Raw genomic sequence first — 22567 nt, forward strand, 5'->3', positions numbered from 1 at the left:
CCACAGAGTTAGATGATATCCTGAACTAGAAAATGCATTTCCTGCTGAAAATGCGTTGGAATGCTGAAAGCTGAAATGAATCTCAAAAACATTGCTGAAAATAGATATCCAATTTTAAAAAAATTGCAAAAAGTTGAAAGATTACAAATATGAAGTTATATCACCCCTCTCCTGAAAGAGCTGAACATTTTGATATTCGAACAGTTTCTGTAGCTTAAAAGAATTCCAGCAGTAGTGATATTTGTTGTAGTAGTAGTAGAAGTATTATTCGCAGTATAAGTATGAGTAGCATTTGAATAAGTTAAGCGAAACGTTTAAATGCAGTTAATCCATGAGGCTTTTATTTTGAAAGGGTGGGACTGGGTGGGGGAGGGAGGGGGAGAGGAGACATAATCATCATGTTTGACACATAAACAGAGGTTATTAAATGACAGGCTTCATCACAAGCAGTTCAGTTAGAATTCACTCTCTGGGGCTTTTATTTTGAAATGGGGTGTCGGGTGTTTGGGGAGAAGGGGAGAGGAGACAGAATCATAATGTTAGATAAACACAAACCGGTTATTAAATGACAGGCTCATCACAAGCATTTCAGTTAGGATTCATTCTGTGGGGATTTTATTTTGAAATGGCGTGTGTGTGTATGTGTGTGTGTGTGTGTGTGTAGGGGGGGGGGGGGAGGAGGGGGGAAAGACCTCTAAAGATCCCTAAGACCTGAATGACTGACTGAGAGAGAGACACAGAGAGAGAGAGAGGGAGAGGAGTGTATGTGCGCGTGTGTCTGTGAGTCTGTGTGTTTATCAACATCACTAATTGGCTCAATCGCGAACACCTGTGTGCCTGAAGCCATTTGAAAATATTCTCCATAGAGATCCTATTGAAAAAATAAAAAGCTTAATAATTCAAAAAGTTTAAAGGTAAGAAATATAAAAAGTCATAGCAGACCTCTGGTGAAAGAGCTGAACATTTTAATAGTTGAACGGTTTCTGTAGCTCAAAAAATGAAGGAGGAGAAGCGTTGCGACGGAAGAAATAGAAGAAGTTGAATAAAGAAACAGGATAACAATAGTTGGAATGCTTAACAGCATTCCAACAATAAGCAAAGATGTTTGAGATTTCTACTTTTTAAAAAAACGATTTGAAAGATTCCGGAAACAACGCACCATCCCTGATTGATGTGAGTGAAGTATGGAACGTTATAGGCGTAGCCCTCTAAGAGCTTTCACTATACAAGCAGTTGAAAAGTTTCCATCGTCCTGTATTTATTGTCCTTAAGAGCTGGAGGTGATGAAAGCTGGACATCATTGCCACTGTTCATGTTTATGCCATGGCGTATTTGGCAGCTTCGGTTTGGGAGAGTATATGTTGTCTAATCTGTCTGATTTCTTGTTAACTGCCACAATGATGTTTCTGCTGGTGATCAAAGCCTACACGGGGTATTTTTATGTGCCATGTCTCATCCTTACATCATCTGATATTCACACTCTCCAGCTCTGTCCGAACTCGTCGATGCTCCTGGCCCTGGTACCATTTGGCTTCATCCAGTCATTCCCCTTGTCACCGTCAAAGTTCCCACACAGACCCCCCACCTTCCTTTCATACAAGCGTGGTAGACTGATCACTGTAGAAACAACATCAACAATACAGTGTTACTTAATTCAGTGTATAACTCTCTCCTAGAGAAAATAACGCAGGTGTTGACATGGGATAGAATGATGAGTTGCGATTTGAGGATTTTGTTGATGAATCCTACAAATCCCAGGACAACAGTGAATTCTATCGTTTAATAAGGTGAAGATGAGCTACCTGCACTGCTGCGACCATCAAACTCCACAGAGAGGCCAAAGTCGGTCTTCAGGTAGATGCGAGAGGAATTCATCCAGATGTTTAGACCAGCAGTCGGTGAGGCAGGAGTTTTGGTTTTCCTTCCATCCACCTGGAGGAAGACAGAAGGGGTATGTGTCAATGACATGTATCATGTTTCAGTAAACTCTTATGATCTATGATTGTGTGCAAGCCATACTATCTGCGTGTCTTTAGGGATGGTCAAACTTGTAGTCATTATTAACTCACATTGTACTCAACTTTGCTATTATTGTCTAATTTGAGATGAGGATATAATTCGAACTTCAATTTTCCTTTTTTTAAAACTAAAATATCAGTCTGAGAATATATCAAAATCATGAAAGTTGATGCACAATGAATAATGTGGGATCATTATTCCTTCTTTCATGTGCTGTTGGGGATTTTGAGTGTGATGCACATAAAAAGAAATACTGATTTGGGCGTTGATTATCAAAGCTTCAGAGCATTCGGGCCAGCCTTAATTCATAATCTATGAAACATTTGTAAAATATATGCTATAACAATTAAAAAAATTGTTACTGCATGACTATGCTAAAGCTTGAGTGTTCTTCTGCTATTGAATTCAATATACTGTGTGGTAGGCCTTCTTAAATGTACATGGCTCAGACGAAAAATCTGTCAATATTGCAACTTTTTTACCTGCTCTCTCTTTTTTATTTCCTTGCTCTCATATACACACACAAACATGTGTAAAGTGCCAATAGGGAAATAACATATGACAGAGCATAATCTAGCGCCACATCATCAGCCCCACTGCTGTCGTAACACCTCACAGAAAGAAATGTGAAGGAGCACTGGTTATCTCCCTCAGTGCTTTCACAAATGTCTGTGGGTGGGCAAAATATGCGGATGTTATCCCGTGAACATAATAGTATGTCTGCTGAAAAGGAGCCACAGGAACATGAGATGGAGGCAGCGTGTTGTTAAAAGGCCCTTGATACTTACGACCAGCATCCGATTCTTCTTGAATACCACAGTGTGATTATACACTCTGATCTCAAGCTCTTGCAATTCATGGTCTTCCTCATGCTCGTCACTGTCGTCTTCTTCACTGCTACTGTTACCGTGATGCTGACTATCGTCGTCATCATGTACGGTATTGATGGCCTTGATGTAAACAGGTGGAAGGTTATTTGGCAAGATGTTGGTCCGGACCAGCACATACGAGTGCTGACCGTTAAATTCATGCTTCATTTGATCAAATGTTCTGTACTCGGAGTCTCCCCTGATAGTGCACTTTCCGAAGCCTGTAGAGCAACAAGTGTAGAGCGATTCATGAATGAGTGAACACGATATAACATGGTTTAGATACATCACAGAGTTAAATGTTGACATTTACAGCACCTGTCGAATGGCAGTAATAATTTCCCTTCTCATTTTGAAGGCATGAACATGAATTAAATGTTGAGGCCCTTGTGCAACTTCCTAAAAATGTTGACAATCTTTAACTTCAATTACCATGAGAAATTGCACTAGTCACTTGACATCAATGTTAATTTGTAACCACACTTCAGCTTTTTGATGGAGAAACAAGTGGCCCATAAAATATAGCTTCCTGTGCACTTACTCTTGTAAAACCACATTTTTGGTGAGGAACTTGATGTTTTTACAGCAATAGATGTTATGACTTTTAGTGCAAATAGATCAACACATTTTATTCTGTAAAAACATTCTAACAATTTAGTCGCAACAAAATATCACACATATTTACTGAGTCACCACACAGTCATCATCATCATCATCATCCCCATGCCTGACTCAAACACTCACCACAGGCTGTGTTTGTCTGCCAGTGGGGCAGCTCCACTCCTGCAACCTGGCATGCTGCTGCATAGGACTTGAGAGAGTCACATAGGGTGTGTTGGTGACCATTGGTGGCGCAGTAGTCACACACACAACTATTGAGGTAGATGTTTGGGTGAATGAGTTCATGGCAGGATTTGAAGGCATCCCCTAGTAAGGTGTAACACTCATTGTAGGCGTCATTCTCCTCATCACAATCACAGAGTCTGGGATCATTTGGATGGGAAATACAACTGGAGGAAAAAAGTTTAGACAATGAAATAGACATCTAGACATTTGAATGTATTGTTTCACTTCAGAATAAGACATAATAAGGTTTATTAATGTGTAGTAATCCATGCATTAATACCTAATTATTTATTGATCAAATGGTTTTCAATGCATAAATGAAAATAAATATTGGGTCTACCAGGTTGTGCTAAATACTATCATCAGTATGCTCATATTGATAATGCTAACATGCTGATGTTTAGCAGGTATAATGTTACCCTTTATAGTAGAATAGCTTACTCATTATTGCCTGGCACCTTCCAGCTATCGCCAAACTCAAATGGCCCAGTAGCATTTTGGCCTCCTGGTGCTATGAAGTCATCGTCCTGGCGTTCAGAGTAGGTGCCACACAGCCCACACAGTTCATACTTGTAGCGCTCATCCACGTGAAGGACGAGTCTGTTCCGTGCATCTATCGCCATTCTGAGGCCAAAGTTTGTAATCAGGATAGTATAGTTTTTCTTCAGGTAGACCCGTACAGAGCCGTATGTACCATTGGTGGAATAGGGGAGTTGGACAGTGCCATTATTCACCTTTAAAAGAGAACAATACCAGACGACAAACAAGTTACTTCCCCCAATGACCCGACACAGAGTAATAACTGACACCTATCAACATGGGTGTTCTGATACTAAAGTCATTAATGAATTACAGTAGATAATACAGAACAATAACACTCCGAATCCAGTAAACGGGCCACTGTCTGGTGACTAATTTGTATGAACTGGAAAACATTTGCAAAACAGCCTCTGATTCACATGCTATAAAAGAGGTGGGATTGTTTGATATGTAGTGTAACTACAAGAGTTTTCATGCTTACATAGACCTCTCCACTCTGATTCAGGGTGAGGTAGAGATCCTCAACCTGAAGAGCCACAGCTCCAAGCTTGGATCGGGTGAAGTTCTGAAGGGTGGAGTGCATGTTGTGTCCAATCACAGTGAACTGGACTGGGCTTTCTGCTGAGCACATGGTAGTCAGCGTGTAACTGCAGCCCCCTTGAAAGTCATATGCCATCCCGTCAAAGGTGATATAGTGCGGATCACCATCCACGCTGCAGGTGGCGGGTTTGAAAGGGAAGCAGCCTTTCACGCCACCCTTGACCTTGCAAACCTCGTTTTCTGCGCATTGCATTGAGGTGCATTGCATGTCATTATTGCCCATGCACTGACACCGTTGCACACACTCTCCCTTTGAGAATGTTGCCCCTTTCTGCAGGCAAAAGGGAGTTGTGTGAATAAATTCCAGCGCTGTGGAAGTGAAGAGGTGAATATAAAATCATCTAACTCACTTACCTCATAGTGATTTCCATTATACCAGCACCCACAGTCCTCTGCTGGGACACACTTCCCCCCATTGAGCTTTAAGCCAGAGTCACACTCGCATCTTTCCTCACAGCTTCCACAGGAACCGACTATATCCAAACTGGAGCATACCTCGGGACAGCCATCGGCACATGAGTTATAGTGGCTGTTCTCACCACACTGTAGGGCTGAGAGGAGTGCAAGAGAAGGGTGGAAAGATCAGAGGGCATGAACTTACCTGTAATTGTATTATTACATTCATCATTTGCCACTATTTTCCATATTTTAATGACATTGGGCAAAGAAATAAAAGCAGGAAGCAATAAAGCTACATACGGCAGAATGTAGAGTTCCTCCATATGGGTATGGAGATTCCAGCCTCCTGGCAGATATCAGCGTACACCTCTAATGCCTCACATAGTACCGCTGGGTCACCGTGGCTAGAGCACATGCCGACCACACAGCCCCTGAAGTAGCTCTCTGCCCCCAGAACTGATTGGCAGGCAGCAAAGGGCCCAGTGCTAGAGAGGAGACCTCCACAGTACAGCTCACTGGCATACTTGGCCCTCTCCAGTGGGTCACACTGATGAGGTAGTAGAATGGTTTCACAGGAGGAGGTGGCTTGCCCAGACTGCCAGCTCTCAGCCAGAGCTGTAGCATTTTGGGCAGTCGTTCCATCAGGCTTTCTGAAGTCGTCTCCCCTGACGTGGTTATAGTTTCCGCACAAGCCACAGACTTTGTCAGAGTAAGTGGACGGCAGGTTGACATGGACGGCACCAGCGTTGTCGAATGAGACCGAAAGACCGAAACTGGTGCCCAGTTCAACGGCAGCCGGGTTGCTCTTGATGTTGACAGTGCCACTGCCGAGTCTCAGTGGAAGCTTCTTCCAGACCCCATTAACCTGAAGAACAGTGTCAGTTTTAGACATCCTCACTGGCTGTATAAGACAGTTTGCACAAACGCAGCACTCTGGAGCTAGTTATATCTTTGGGAACTGATAAGGCAGATAAGTCCAGGACATTATGCCACTTAACTCTGCACTCTCTGTAGTATGGGCGGATATGGGAACTCCTCGATTCATTACATTGTAGCTCAACACACATTGCATCATTAAGGCAAGGTGCCGCAAATCTGAAGTTGTACAGACAGAACTTTAGTAATGATGGTAATTAGGGGGATGGTAATACTGTACATTTTAAAAAACAAAAGAATACTGTCTCCTTTAGCTATGAAAAATACTCATTGTCAACACTCCATGTGGGATGTCAATCGGATAAACAGCTTAGCTGAGTAAACTGAACATAAACCAGTGTCAAACATGTGTTAAAGGCAGCATTGTTGTAGTCTTTAAAGCAGAATCTTAAAAAAAAAAATCTTATTTGGACGTTTATGCTCAGAACTATTGTTGTATAAACACAAGCGAAAACTAGCCTCCCTTTGTAATTGGCCGTGATATTTTAGCTTTTGAGGAGAATGTTTTGTATAATGTATTGGCAGATGTTACAGGCATCAGAAATGAATCACAGCATCTCTGTCCTAAATTTCTATCCCCCTTTTAGAGTGACTCACCACAACCCGGTGTGTCTGCCTTTTCAGCAGGGACACTCTGAAGGTCCCCATGTCCACAATGACCTGCTGAACAGTCGGCAGAGATGAGTTCCAGTTCTGCTCATAGACCACTTCCACAGTGAACATGGGCATGGCCTCGGAGGCTGAGCAGGTCTTAGCCAGCGTGTAGGTGCAGGGCGCCATGAAGCGGAGCACCTCTCCATCAAAGGTGCTGTAGTCTGTGTGACTGTGTATACTGCAAGTCCCAGAGGCGAAAATCCCACCGGATCTTCCTATTTGTGGACCGCAGATTTGGCCCTTAGGGCACTGAGAGGGAAAGCAAGAGAGCTGGCCACCAGGACAGAGGCAGCGGGTGGACTCATCCGTCCATAACTCTGTGTCAGACTCACACTGGGGTCCTGTGGGGGATGTGACTGAGTAAACTATCACTTAGGAATGGCTATTAATAGCTGATTAGTAACACTGATTAATTGTTTGGTGTTAATATATGAACCATTACCTCAGTTATTAAACCCATTATTCGTTATCAATCAAAGGAATGAAACACATTCTTACTGCCTTAGCAAAATTGTCAACTTTTGTTTTTACATATTTAAGCTTTAAAAAGGATTTTGTGAAATATAAAATTTTTGCAGTTTCCCTGATAAGTGTCACGAGAGTAATGATACTTAAATTGAACAAATTGTTCTTAATGTAGTAAAAAAAGAGCAAAAGAATACTTACCACATGAGCCTCTCCTTACACCCATCTGGTTGAATGTGAACTGTCCCTCCATGGACACTGCTTCGATTACGACCTGATGTAAAAGCAGATTATCGATTTAAATATAAACAATGTTATATTTTAATTCCCCAATACAGTTTAATTATAGGTATATGTGGTTGGCTATTTTACCCGAGTCCCTGATTCGATGACATCTAAGGGAACAAACACTTGTCTCCATGCATCCCTGGGGAGGGCAGGCAAGGTCCAGATTTCTATCAGACCAACGCTGCTGTTCAGCAGAGCACGAAGTTCTGTCCCATTAGTTGCAGCTGGGGATAAGTACCAAAACTCCAGACAGGCCTCGCCTTCCAGCCTCAGTGGGCCACTCTCCAAAACAGTCCCTACGCCATCGTCTGTTGGTGAAAAGGACAATAAGAGAATGTAATACACGGAAATGCTTTTATCCACATAATAAAAAGCGACCAAAGTCATTTTTTAAATAGGTCCAATGTAACACTTCGGTACAAATTCAATGACAATGACCACCCCACTTATTTTTAAATCACACAGTATAAACAATGAAATACATTTTTAACTGCGCAGGTTATGAATGAGCTTTTATGTTGCATCATAATTTTAATCACATCAGAACTAGCAAACCATTCCCTCGTCTTTGTTATTGCAGTAAAACAAGAAGCACACATCTGTTGTGGCGCAATCATCGTAAAAATGCAAAATTGCTCTAAAAAACTCTAAAATTGTTTAGAGTGCTTTCTGCTAAATTTAAGCCTTTAGTGCAGGCCCTCTACTTCGATTGCCCCTGGGAGAGCACCAGACTATAAAACATTATTAGCCTGCCTACGATCAGTTTGTGATACGGGGCCTGTCACAGCCTGTCTGTAGATTAAAACAGAACTGTGGACCGATGTTCCAAATCCCCTTCGAAGGGGTGGGACACAATTAAAGTTTCCTACAATCAAGTTATCTCTTTGTGTCAAAGCGAAGTCTCTCTGAACTGAACTCTCACCTATCTTGATGACTTTAAAAAAACACATTTGGCTTTCAATTTTATGATCGGATGTAATTAATGAAATCAATCACTGTGATGTTTTGCAGTAATCTTCTCTACCTGATCGTTGGTTCCAGTCACAAATCAGATTGTTGTGTCTGTCGTAGACACACTGTGTAACATATTCTATGAAAGGGAAAATAATGGGTTTAATATTGTATTGTACAGTATGCATGTGTCTTTGTCTATGTATGTCTCTTTATTTAATTCTTGGACATTTTTATTCAAGACATTGTAGTGATTATGGAGTATCTACAAGTCTTAGTAATTGTAAAACTTCATACCTGAATTTGTCCTCCAATCTGGTAAAGTAACTAATGGAAAGTCAATTTCAGCCCTGAAATAGGAAAACAATGATTCCTTTTATTTTTTGCCAATAATTGATCAAATGTCTTATTGCCCTAAAAACAAAACTTTAACACAAATCGAAATCCAGTTTCACATTATGAAATGCATATCATCAGTATCACAATATTTCAAGTAACACATTGGCTACAGTTTTTTTGACAGTTGAAAGCTGAATTATCTTGACACCCACCTGCACTGAGTCCTGGTCTGGGTTACAAAGAGTAGAGTCACTGTGACCAACACATTTGTGGGGATTCCTCCAAGCATGGCTGATCCTGTAACGGCAGCGTCTCAGCTCCTCTCCCGTCGCTAATACTCTCTGTTTGACAAGTTGAAGAATGAACGATGAGCAGTAACTGTGGTGCCTCTGTGTGGAAACGCAGCTTATGTGACCCTTTAAACCGCTAGCACACAGAGGAGTGGGTGAGCAGGTAACCTCAGCAGTGGGTGGAGAGTGAGGACTGGTGGACAGGAAGACAATAAGGGGTATGGACTGTGGCGGAGGAATATTCCAAGAGTGACATCAGCAGCTGACACAATTACAACAAATAGGGAAGGTCAGGGTTCATACTTATTAACGAGTGAATTCGTTTTTCAATACAGCAATTGTTTGCCATATTTACAAAAGTTTTGATGAATGATGAACCGTCTGCAATCTGTGAGTGTGAGTTGGGGAGCCAGTATGCCTCAAAAGTGCTTATCAGACAGCCTTCCTATGATATAACACTGGCGTTACTGCTTTATGACAGATTTGATTGGCTGCATCAAAATAAGGTCTCCGTTTGCTACATTTTTGTACATTTTTTAACACATTATGTAAACGGGAATAAAGGTGCAGATAAATGTTTTTTTTGAGTCAGATGAGGACGCCCCTGCCAAACATATTGGGTCAGAAGGGAGCCACATGTAGGGGGTTCAAAAGGGCAGTGGCCCCCTCCAATTTACACCCCTGTCCCGAATTGCAAATGAGAGTAAATGAAGAAAACAACGTGTAAAATGTAACGCCACGCCGAGCTTTGATGCTTGCAGTACTATCCTGTGAAAGTGGCCAAGATCAGGTTTAAGTACAATCCAGATATTTACATATTACGTTGTTATAAGAGTAGCGTAATGAGTGCATAGCGAGTGTGTGTGGTTGAGGGACTGAGCAGATCAGCTCGGTGAGAAGGTATAGTGGTAAAGGTGTATAGTGTTTTTAAATATACAGTGTCTCACACACACACTTCTTAAATGAATCCGGCGCCTCTGGTTATAGGATTAGGCATCTTACCGGGGACAAGGCGGACCGATTTTGTCAGAGTTGTTACTTCCGCTGATGATGTTGGGTCTGGGCTTTCACGGACATGTGTAACAGGCACCATAGCAATTCATTCGTTTTTTTATTTTAAATTGATTGCATTTTTTAATTACTGATATGTTTTAAGGTTGTGATGTCACTTGAGGAGGAGAACAGGGCATGGTTGTACACACAGACAGACCTCCTGAATGTCAGGCGCACTCGCTTCAAATGTTTTCAGGAACTCATTTTTTTCTGTATAGTGAGGATGTTTGTGACCCAGCCGCCATGTTGAAAATAGTCGAGCCAAAACCAAGCATGCATGTCATAGAAACTAGTTATTTACGAGCACAACAAAGCCCATTCTTTTTGAGCCGAACCCTTACACCTGACCCTGAATCTCTTTGTCTCTTGGAAAACCTTTGCCCCATGCATCTTGGAAAACTGTCCCTCACATTTTTTCCCTCCAAGCATTTCTTCGACCTTTTGTCAGAGTTCAGTTGATACCAGACTTGCAGCCAAAGGTAACCCTTGCTGAAAAGCAGAAAAAAATCAATCCACAGTGCAGCCTTTCATCTACGAATAGACAAGTCAATGGCATATGAAAATCTTCCTTCCAGTTTGCTTGTTTCTTCGATGTCTGCAGTCCCTAGAGATATCCTCGGCTGTAGCAGCAGGTCAAGGCCATGGAACACGGGGTAAGACAGGGCAAGCACTGAGCTCTCCCTCATGTCAGAGCCTCAGCACTCTATTTTTATTGGGCTTTCATTCAAATACTCATTCCCTTCCCTTAGATGTGGGAATTAAATGAGGACAACTGGGGATCACGCTGCTTCTTCTTTTTGCTGTCTGAGACAATGTCCAATGATTTGATGTAGGGTTCAGGTCATCAAAGATGGAGACCAGATGGAAAGCAGGCCAGACAACAGATTCTCATTCGTGTCTCAAGGTTGAACAGGAATCTTTGAGCTTTTCTGTTGATGCCCCCATTTCTGCAGTCTACAGGCCTTTACACCCGGGGCCTATCAGGATCCTATTGACCCAGAACAGCCTGGCAGTTCTTCTGAGGTCAATTATTGTGTAGCCTAAGCCTACGACTGGGTCGGGATGCACAGGTGGCTCGCAGGAGAATTCACTAGGGTCGCCAAATAAATTAGCAGAATATTTTAATCAAAATCAAAGTTTATATACTGTAAACTATTTTATTTTGTTTCCTGTCAGCAAAATGCTGTGAGTGAATTTGATTTGCCTTTGGTAAACCGTTACGCAGTGTACATGTCCAGGGCTTACGAACTTCAACAATATATATATATATAACATATCATAATATAATTGAAAGCTATTGTACTCAATTACACCGGTATATGAATGTTTCGGACATAAGTAACTGCTGATGGTGATCTATAACATTGCATTTTAAATCCACAGACTATTTATGGCCACATGCTTACAAGAGCTGCCATTTATAATCTGTCGGCTGGAAAATGACCTAGTTTCAATGAGGTTTTTAGAATGAAGAGTTACCACTGAAGGGTGAAAGGAAGCAGCGAACGGAATGTAAAGTAGGTAAGCTATAGGTTACAGCAATCGCTTCAGTCTCCCGAAATAAAACAAGTCTATCAAAACAAATTAGACCTCAATATGCAGCGTCTGTTTAATATTCATTGAATCATTTGACTTGCCAAAGCATTTCTTAATTTCACAGGGAAAAGTCAAACTTGTTAACATTTTACCCCAGGCCCCAAAAGGGAACACGTGTTCATAAAGCAATAAAGCAATAAATAACCTCTGTCTCATTCCAATTATTACCGCAATAAACACACACAGTTTCTTTGTGTATATGTTCTTGGTTCGTTTCTTTCTTTCCTTCCTTTTCCCCTTTTCCAAAGACAAGGTCACGAGCTGTCCTCTCCTTCCTCTCTGTTCCTTCTTTCCGTCACGCTCTGCTGAAAAGTTTCCGTGCAATCGTGCAGGTGTTTCTTGGCCTGTGGCGCTTTGTTTCGCAAACAGAGCTTGATTTCTCCTTCCACCGCATGGTTGCTAATCAGGTTGTTTAATGAATACAGGTGCTGTGGTTCTGCTCTGTCTATCAGGGAGACATGATCAATACTGTAGGCAAGCTGCGTTTAATTGTCTTCTGTCAACACTGTGTGTGAGGATGCGAGAGGAACACCCTCCACCCCCACATCCAGTATTTATGTCATTTTTGATCCTTTATCAGGCTTTATGATACATGTAGCAGGACCTCCAGTCACAAAAAGAAACGCTAAAGTCCACGAGGGCCATGAGAAAAAGGAAATGCTCAAGATTAGCATCAGTAGTTCAATATTTTTTGACATTAGAAAAAAAAGCAGTTTTATAAAATGTCAAACCAGGACTATTGCTGGTTCAAGCACTCATGCACTTTATTTCAGCTATTTCAACCATCCTATGGCCGTTTTCAAATTGCTAAGCTCATTCTCTCTACAAGCCGCATTCATGAGGACACTTATACGAGCTAGTGGAGCAGAACATTTACACCATGCATCATTCCACCAGAAGGTGGCACTCTATTGCCATCTGAAAACTACCTGTGTATCAGAGCCATGACTGTGAAGCTTCTGAAGGTTTACTCTCCAGACTGCGTTATGAAAACAACATCTTTGATTTTTCTATTGCTGATGGAAATGCGTATGTTAAACCGAATTGGATGTTAATTTTACATACAAGGAGAGAACCCGAAATACGGTTATAAGAATTAATGAAACAGAAATATAGTCAGATTTGTACCTGGACTGGCTGGATGATGTAGTCTGAAGGGGGTTCTGCCAGGCTTTTAATGCCCATGAACCTGACCCAGAAACAGATGAAAAGAATATGAATTTAATTATAAAAACAATTGATCTCGCTGTCTAATCTGCTAAAGCAAGATAATTCCCATTTATGAGGTCTGATAAGGAATTGTTTTTTCTGGGTTCAGTGATTCTCTCAGTGATAAACCCTAAGCCCGACCACAATGCTCCGGCAGACAGTAGCCCAGTGTCCTATCTCCCCTCAATTAACTTCAAACTGCTCTCCATTACACGCTACAATGAGACACGCAATTTCATTACCTCACACAGGCCCATCAGCACTACTAATTGTTTTCTCTTTTCATTTTCTCCCAGGGCGTGGGTGTGAAGGTATCCCTTGTTCAGAGAGATAGACGGTTACAGGAGGTCGCTAGGGGCAAAAAAAAACATGGGAAAGATCACGAGACGGAGAGATTCTAGATTTCCTGTGTACTTGTTGTTTATTGGCCCCGTAGTGAACAGAGCTAGTCCGGATAACCTTCAAAGGCCAGGAACCTGAAGCACTCACCGACACTTAATTCACAATCAGCAAAAGGTCAACAGAGACACAGACACATACACAGAGAGTAGCTGTAGTTTACTGAGCTAACTGGCCAATGTCATTGTGACGACACTTTCTGCCCTCCAAACACAACAACTCAGCGGCTGCTTTCTGCTAGAATTGTGAAGTCCTTCTGTTGCACTGCAAGCAATGTTAGTTATAGGTGTGTGAGAAAACACTGCCGAGGAGCCAAGACGACTTAACTGCCATTTAACCACCATTTAACCATTTAACCATTTAAGAGGTCTCCTTATATATACACAGTAGTGCATAGGAGTAGTTGTGGGAATGGCCCACACAGTGGATTGGTAAAACCCAATGACTCATTCTGTCTTGGATAACCTGTCAGTAATATTGCCATAGAAACATGGAGAATGTGTTACAGGCTGTACTTTTGAGTTGTGCTTATCTAAAACAGAGGCAATTTGTATTTATTTATGTCCCCATTGGGCCTATGATTGGCCAGTTATACATTTTTTTGTGTACGGTCACAACAGTGACTGCACTGCAAATGTATAATTTGTTGCATTTTTGAAATTGTTGTCTCAGTGGGCTTGATAGTGTGATCCTGTGTTGTTTGGTAGTTGCATATGTCAGGGGAGATTTTCAGCAACTTCAACGGAGAGGATACCGTAGGTTAAATTCCACGTTTCGATGCCCCGCTTGAGCTTTTTGTTCATAACCTCAGCTGTCCTTTGACACCGCTCTCCCTGTTCCTTCCCCATATATGAGCTGAATTGAATCGAATGCATCCAATTGAACGTGCCCCAATGACTGAGATGTGAGGCAGGGTCTCCAGTCTCAAACTGAAATCGTTTTGATCGTGCTACCCAGGATTTGATTCGCTCACCCAACCACCCGAGACCAGTTTGTGATGAGATGCTGGTCTCCAACAGAGCTTTAGAAATCACATCCATGCTGTTTCACCTTAGCTGAGGCATACAACTACTACACTGAGAGAAGGTGGAAGAAAAGAGAAAAAGAGAATGACAAACAGGCAGAGAGACAGAGAAGGAGAGAGAGAGAGAGAAGGAGAGAGAGATAACGGGAAATAAGTCTTGAAGCTTCAAGCAAAAAGGTTGCCTGGCCAAAATCCTGTGCAGTCGAGCATATAGGGACAATCAAAGCTTTCATACACACACACACACACACACACACACACACACACACCTACACACACACACACACACACACACACACACACACACACACACACACACACACACACACACACACACACACACGCACACACGCTCAAACATTCTTTGTACAGCTTCTTTGTTGTGCCTGAGTTCCTTTCTGTTTCTTACCTTTTTTCACGAGTTAAAATATGCGGCTGTGGTCTGTAATGGTCAGCCAATAGGACTTAGACGAACAGCACTTTCATTTCATTTAACAAGGTAAAAGTAAAACAGTGAAAATATGAAACCTTTGGTGTTCTAATTTGTGAGTGATCTGCATATATTCAAACGACAGTGTATTAGCCCAAGGTAGGGCCTCTATGCCCTGACAGGGAGAATAAAAGTATTTTTCTCCTTTTCTGTAAAGGCAGCAGGCACAGAGGCGCCCTGGCAAACCCCTCATTATGTTTTTGAAGCTCCGTCTTCGCCTGCAGCACCCAACCTATGCACCCTTTTTGCTCAACCTAGCTGAAACAGATAACAGTGAGCAGCCGCAACCAGGTAGAAAGGACCGCATTTGAATGTCAACCGACAAATATCAGAGGAGAAGATACAAATGGCACGGCAACTTTGTCAGAGTCGTAAAGACGCACTTCATCTCAACATGGAGCAACTCTGATAAGGTGAACAAAAGCCATGGGAATTTTAATCATGATATTGGGGATTAGACTTGGGAACTGAATGGCATCATTTGAAGTTGCCTAACGCACTGAATGCAAAATGAAAGCAATTCATAAGAGATGCATACAGAATGGTTGGAGGTATGTTTTAATAATCGATGCACTGCTAATTTGTAATTATCTGAGTGGGTGCATGTTTGGAATCTTCTTTAATCATCCCCTCAGTGAATAACTAACAGCACCCATCTATAGATGCTGACGGTAATTACTAGAGAGTACAGTACGTCTGTGAAGGGCGGGATGCTACAACACCAGAAATCTAGCACAATGATCTACCGTATTTGAGTCATTTCAGGTGTCCCACAGTACATCATTATCAGGCTCGGTAGCCACTGATTTGGAGCCAGACCTGCCATCAAAGACAACATGATCATTGGGAATGAGCACTGCATGTGTTTCTGAATTCACAATTCCTATCTCAAAAATAGACACCGTTCAGGGTTGTTACAATGATTTGCTCTATACTTGCATCAGATTGACTACATGGGCTGAGAAAGATTGTTCCATCCTTGGCTGGGCACTCACCATGTATGTTTGCATTACTGGTAAAAGTTGTTTGACCCTCACTTCTCTGATGCAACTCGGGTGTTGATGCGGAGATGCGCAATGAGTTTGCAGTTGTCTCCAGAGGACTCAAACACTGACAGAGGGCTACGGGTGCGCGGCCACCGAGTCGATAAACAATCTGAGCACCACAAAGGAACAATAGCTACCATTCTATTGCCCACCCAGCAAACACGTCCTTTTAAAATGTCAAATGAAAAAGCTGTTGCAAGGGTGCAGTGTTCTATTGATTCAAAATGGGCTCATCATTTGACCACCATGCCCAATTTATGGACTCCTTTCCATCTTGGATACAAAAGTGGTCGTAAGGCCTACGGTTATTTAGGAAATTGCAGGATGACACATGAAATCTTTCAAGTCATATTTGCAGTGTATGAAAAGCAGTAAAGGAAACTAAAATAGCAACAGTTTGAAGTGTGCAATTTGTGAAAATAAAGTGTGGAGGCGTAAACAAAACACTCACAGGCGAATTCACAAAGAGTTGACTGCGGCCGCTGATAGCGTCGTGAATTGTCCAACACTCCTAGCCACCGTGGGCACCGTCTGAAGGTCTGAGTCACAATCAATATTGCGCTATGACATAACACTGCAATAATGTTTTGCAGTTGAGTCCAATTTGCCCTTTTTGTGTCTCATTACAATTATTCATGTGGAAAAGTAAATATGTTGCATTTGTGCCAAGAATACAATAGGCAGAGTAATGTCAGTGAGAAAAAGAAAAAAATATTTTTTAGACCGCGAGCTACAGGTCCTGATGGACAGGGTGCAGAGGCAGACATTAATAATTTCACTAACTGTGTGTGGCTATTAGCGTTGATCTTGAATTGGACTGTTTTTGCGATGGGGCCTATTTGCATAGATATGGGCTGATTTTCCACCAAATGTATACACATTACCTAATTTAAATATGCACAAATAGCACAGAAGCACTGAAATACTATTTGCTTGGCAGCGCAGGAGGGCTGCATTTCACCCTTTACACGGTTTCTTTTTGTCTAGTTCTGTCTGTGTAGCCGCACAATCCTTTTGTGAAGTCGCCCCTTCAGGTTATTATTTCCCACAAAATCACAGCAATAATCTCGATCTACTATCAACACGAGAAGTCAAAAATAGCAATGTATACAAGTATAAAACAGAAATGAATCTGCTGATTAGAGAGAGACAGAAAGATAGAAGGACAACAGTGTCGTTCCATTTATACGGTGTATTTACAGTATGTCTGCTCAAGCCAGTCCTTTTCATCCCCTCAGTAGCTTTTATTCAACCAGTCCAACCACCATTCTTCTAATCATCTCCTTGTCTCATCTACCACCCATCCCCCATCCTCAAAATCCCCCTCCTTCCATCCCCAGCAACTACCAGCTCTCTCCTTTTCCCCACAAGGCAAGCTCTTTTATTTCTATGGTCCTATGTCCCCTTACATCTTTTTTCAAACCACATATTCCTATGTTCCTCTGACATAAAAATAAGAAAAACGTTCATCCAGTACATCTAGATGTTAACATAAACACACCCTGTAAGACTTGAATTGAAAGCCGAGCCACAATTAGACACAGAGTCCCTTTCACTCACCGGGTTTCGACAAATATACACAGGTCATAATTAACTTACTATGGACACGCTATACATCCTCAGGCCGGCTAGATTCTCCACAATTCAGTCATTTTACAGAAACTATGAGTGTAATAGTTTCGTACAATTCATTCAGATTTATAGGGTTGGAGAATACTGAATTTCTTCTTTTTGTTTATTACATTCAAAGCTTGTATTGAATTTTCAAATGAAGCTTTAAATGTCTGCGGTCATATTATATGACGTCATTTCCCTAAAAAAATGGAAATAAACTATTGTTGTGGTTATATAAATGCACTTTATGGTGGTGTTGGATTGTTGTTAGACCTCCCCCGTAAATACAGGTGCGTGCCTCCCATTGCAGTTTTGACCTTAAAGAAAAAATAACGTTTTTTAAGTGTTTGAAAGGCTAAATGCCAACAAATATGTAAACATGTAATGGATTTTGGAAATTAGAATATTTTTATCGATACATTTTGACTTTTTGGACTGAGGACAATTGGAGAGATGAGGACTGTGTCACAGTGTTTCTGTAAATTATTAATTTGAATGTCAAAGTGTCATATGGATGACAACTCAAATCCTCAAACTATTCTGTACGGCCCTAATGGTAAACAAGAGCGATGAAAAAGGTGGTAACTCCGTACCATTGAGGCTGTCATGAAGTCTGAATGTGTCCATTACTTGATTATTTATATTTATTTTTGTCTGTAAGGGTCCACCGATTAAAAGAATCAAAACGGGTTTTCATGAAAATGATTCCAATTTGTAAATTTTTTCTTGTAAAGTCCCTTGGTTACTGTCTACTAACTACATTTGTCAAACAAAGAATGCACTTAAACTGATTCAAACATTATATTCTCTTCTTCCTGCACCGTGTTGTTGGGTATGCTTGTTTCCATTACCTTTCTGGCTATGAAATAAAAGTCCCCCTACCTTTAGTCTCTGCCTTTAGTTTCTGTTCACTCTATTTCTTTTTCGGCATGCCAAATAGGCTTGTCGCTGACAGGTGATTTGAGGAGGATGAAAATAAACCGCGGGCGCTTTGAAACTTGCATCGTTGACTGTTTCAGAGCTAGATCAAATGAATGATTGATAATTGATATGTTATGAGTAATATTCAGGTTTAGAGAAACAAATTGATAGTACAGTGAAATACCATGTGACCATATTTCTAAAACTACTTCGTTAAGATTAGAGGAAAATTGTGATCACTGCAAAAACACAGGTTTATTATGCAACTGTGGTTCTGTGAGTGAACAGAGCATCTCTCAGAGTCTCGTCATAACTGATTCCAGCGAGGCCCATAGGTGCTGTGTGCATGCCTTCGAGGGTCACTCCTCATGCAGATGGAATGGTCTGAGTAGTAAAAGATGGACATGGACCCCAAGTGCGCATCCAACATACCAAATTCCTCATCGTTAGTTTTCATGGCACTGTAACGAACTGTAACGCACTGTAACTGTAACGCACTGTAACTGTAACGCACTGTAACGAACACACCATTTTGGCACTGAAAAACATGAATGAAGACAAAAGTAACCTGTAGGATATTTGGTTATTTCTGTTTCATGTAAAGACACTTATTTTGTCTGGCTGCTTATTAACCATGAGAACGGCCCCCTACTCCGGGCACGTTAGGAAAAAGCTCGTACCTCTCCACTACCGCCTTTTCAGAGAGAGAGCGAAGAAGAAGGGGTGCTTTCACAACCATCCAGACCAATTTTTAAATGATTTCTAATGGCAAAAACTTTGTATTGCAGACATGTTATAAAATCTTACAAGAATGACGTAACCTCTCAGTAATTCATAACACCTTACATAATGCAGATATGCTTTCCAGTTCATTCAACAAAATAACCAACGTGCAAATGTACTGAATGACATTTACACCATTATCGTGCAATACTAAGACTATTTGGAGAGGCTATAGTTGGAAGATGGAGGGAACATTTTGAGGCGCTTTTAACACCAACTGACATGCTTTCTGATAAGGAGATAGTGATGGAATATTCTAGTCCCAAGAGCTAACATGAATATCTAAGGCATGGGATATTTTTGTTGGTCTTCCTTACATTACCTTGTCTGTTAGAACAAGTGATGGAGGATCCAAGTATCACAATGCTCTGGGGGAAGAGAACCTGGGGGAGGCTAAAGTATGCTCAGGTATAAGAACATATTCATGTGGACTGTAGCGCGCGGTGTCCCCGCACGCTTTCTCAATTGAATTTTTTATTAATAATAAAAACAAATGTATTAATGTTTTTATTTTTTTATTTGATTCATTAAAAATAATTTCTTATCAAAATGTTTTAATTTATCAAAAAATAAGAAGTAATAAACAAATAGGAGGCCTTTTGTTTGAAACGAATAAAAGTGGAACAAGGGGGGCCCTCAGCTGTGGATGCGCAAACTGAGAGGACCCTTGCCGGCGACGGACAGACTCGAGCTGTCGCTCACCTGACTTTAGGGAAAGAGTGGCTGCCGCTGTGCCATGTGCTCTGTGTTTGTCCTCTGCCTCCAGACACCTCCCATGGCCACGCCCTTGATTGTGCAGAGCTGAGGACACTCCATCCGATCACCTCCTGCAGCCTGACACACCAGACTCAGGTCCTACTAATGATTCCCCTGTCACTATATAAACTCTGGTCCTGCAGTCTGGGGTTTTTTGTTGGCTCATTCTGTGACTCCTCCTGCACCGTTAAATAAAGTCTTGGCTGGAGTAAACCTGCTGTGTGCGTGCGTTTGTGTCCACTAACTACACTACCACATAACACCAACAACACTGTGTCGCCGCATTGATGCTTTGTCCGAAGACATCCTGGCTACATTAGTCGGTCGCGTGACGAGTGAGGTTTACTCTCTGCAAGTAGACGAGCCTACAGATGTGGCCAATCTGGCCAATCTTCTGGTATAGCCGTTCTCTTATAAAGTCTTTTAAGTTTATATTAATTGGAGATAAACCTTAGCTGAATTTCAGGAGCAGGGCCACACCTCCACGGGGCCACTCCCGGCCACACCCTACAAATACCCACGGCCACCATAGCTCAGCCTGCTACGCCTTTCGCACCCCACCCTCCCGCCCCTCTTTAAAACTACTCCCGGAAGGCCACCTGCCTCCACAGCCACTACTGTCCCACATGGACCGGGGGGGGTGTGCAAGGCCCGGGAGCCGCAGTGGACCCTCAAACTAGCCTTTTCCCAAACCGCTTCGCTCAGGCTACCCTCCACCAACCATCCCTAAAACTCTCCAGCCGGCCAAATCGCCGAGGTGGGGCCCTAAGCTAGTGAACTTTAAATTTAGCCCAAGCAGATATAAAGCTCTTTCAAAATCAAGCGGGACTTCTCCAGGTGTCACTTAACTATAGACAACTAATGCTAGTGTGTGTAAATGTGTGTGTGCGCATAAAGTATGCATATCAGTAATGTGCCGTGCTGGACCGCTCTCAACTTACCACCGCAGATTTTCCAAAACTGATGAAGAAAAAAGTCGGCCGAAAAAAGTTCAAATGTTACTTATTTATTTTTGTCCAATTCAAAGTATATTCTCTTGGTTCAATACAGAGAAAAAGTGATTATCACAAAAAAATATAAAAATCGACAGTTTAAAAACCCCTGACTCAGTGAGCAGGCTGTTATCAATTGTCCGGAGAAACAATTAAAGATTAACCCAGCACAGGTTCTAACCTAGTCCGCTTCTCCCTCAACTAAGCTGTCTCTTCTTGAAAACCGACAATATTTATACAGTTAATAACACCTGGGGCAAGTAATCCCTCCCCTCTTTCTTGCTGCTTCTGTGGGTTATGACAGTGTCATGGTAACCCCTTGCTCACTGGCTGATACTAATATTCAGCTACATCAGCGTATCTTTCAACAGGTTACAGGGATACAGGATAAACAATACATGATATAAAACATAATACACCTTCTTGCCCAGCGTCAGATTAATACCAAGGTATTCTCATATATATGTTTGACAAGCTAAAGGGTTAATGCAGAATGAAAACTTCAGCAGGTGCTTCCTTGTGAAACTGTGTGTGTGTGTATGTGTGCACACATCCTGTCCCCCTGAGGTATATGTCTCAACCCTGTATTACTAAGGAGATCATAAACCGCCACCTGAACAGCCTCAGGAATGTGTGCGTGTGCCCCACCCCACCCCCCGTAGGGCCGTGCAGCAGAGGGTGTGTGACTAGTCTGTTCCACAGGTACAATTGTCTGGAGAAACAATTAAAGATTAACCCAGCACAGGTTCTAACCTAGTCCGCTTCTCCCTCGACTAAGCTGTCTCTTCTTGAAAACCGACAATATTTATACAGTTAATAACACCTGGGGCAAGTAATCCCTCCCCTCTTTCTTGTTGCTTCTGTGGGTTATGACAGTGTCATGGTAACCCCTTGCTGACTGGCTGATACTAATATTCAGCTACATCAGCGTATCTTTCAACAGGTTACAGGGATACAGGATAAACAATACATGATATAAAACATAATACACCTTCTTGCCCAGCGTCAGATTAATACCAAGGTATTCTCATATATATGTTTGACAAGCTAAAGGGTTAATGCAGAATGCAAACTTCAGCAGGTGCTTCCTGTGTGAAACTGTGTGTGTGTATGTGTGCACACATCCCGTCCCCCTGAGGTATATGTCTCAACCCTGTATTACTAAGGAGATCATAAACCGCCACCCGAACAGCCTCAGGAATGTGTGCGTGTGCCCCACCCCACCCCCCGTAGGGCCGTGCAGCAGAGGGTGTGTGACTAGTCTGTTGCACAGGTACAATCTTAAAGCGACACCGCGTTCTATGCCTCTCTTTGTTCACGCCTAATAACTAGGGCATTTCGTGTATAGAGGGCATTCACAATTTTGCACAACACTCCAACATGTCTAACAGGACGATTATGAAAATGTACATCGTATCTCATACAAAGCCAGACTTTATAGTAGAAAACTCTGTCCAAATGGATCGCCTCTCACAGATAAGCAAGGGC

At 42.0% G+C, this 22567-nt stretch overlaps 1 protein-coding gene across 2 annotated transcripts; it reads right to left on the reverse strand.

The window, feature by feature from the left end:
• Positions 1-326: 326 nt before the first annotated feature.
• Positions 327-21270, reverse strand: LOC306789314 (zonadhesin). Of its 2 annotated transcripts, XM_079285204.1 has the most exons (16): positions 21029-21270; positions 9119-9247; positions 8865-8917; positions 8641-8706; positions 7701-7924; positions 7530-7602; positions 6807-7204; positions 5574-6138; positions 5229-5425; positions 4756-5145; positions 4176-4468; positions 3633-3898; positions 2808-3109; positions 1803-1932; positions 1463-1617; positions 327-475 (listed from the first exon to the last, which is right to left on the reverse strand). In XM_079285204.1, exons 2-15 carry the CDS (start codon positions 9193-9195, stop codon positions 1475-1477), a joined length of 3177 nt encoding a protein of 1058 aa, XP_079141330.1. In that variant the 5' UTR covers positions 9196-9247; positions 21029-21270; the 3' UTR covers positions 327-475; positions 1463-1474. The 2 variants fall into 2 exon arrangements, with proteins under 2 accessions (XP_079141330.1, XP_079141329.1); XM_079285203.1 differs by having other exon boundaries at positions 327-1617.
• Positions 21271-22567: the final 1297 nt, after the last annotated feature.

The sequence above is a fragment of the Melanostigma gelatinosum genome, assembly GCF_949748355.1.
Source record: "Melanostigma gelatinosum genome assembly, chromosome: 15".
NCBI classification, from domain to species: domain Eukaryota; kingdom Metazoa; phylum Chordata; class Actinopteri; order Perciformes; family Zoarcidae; genus Melanostigma; species Melanostigma gelatinosum.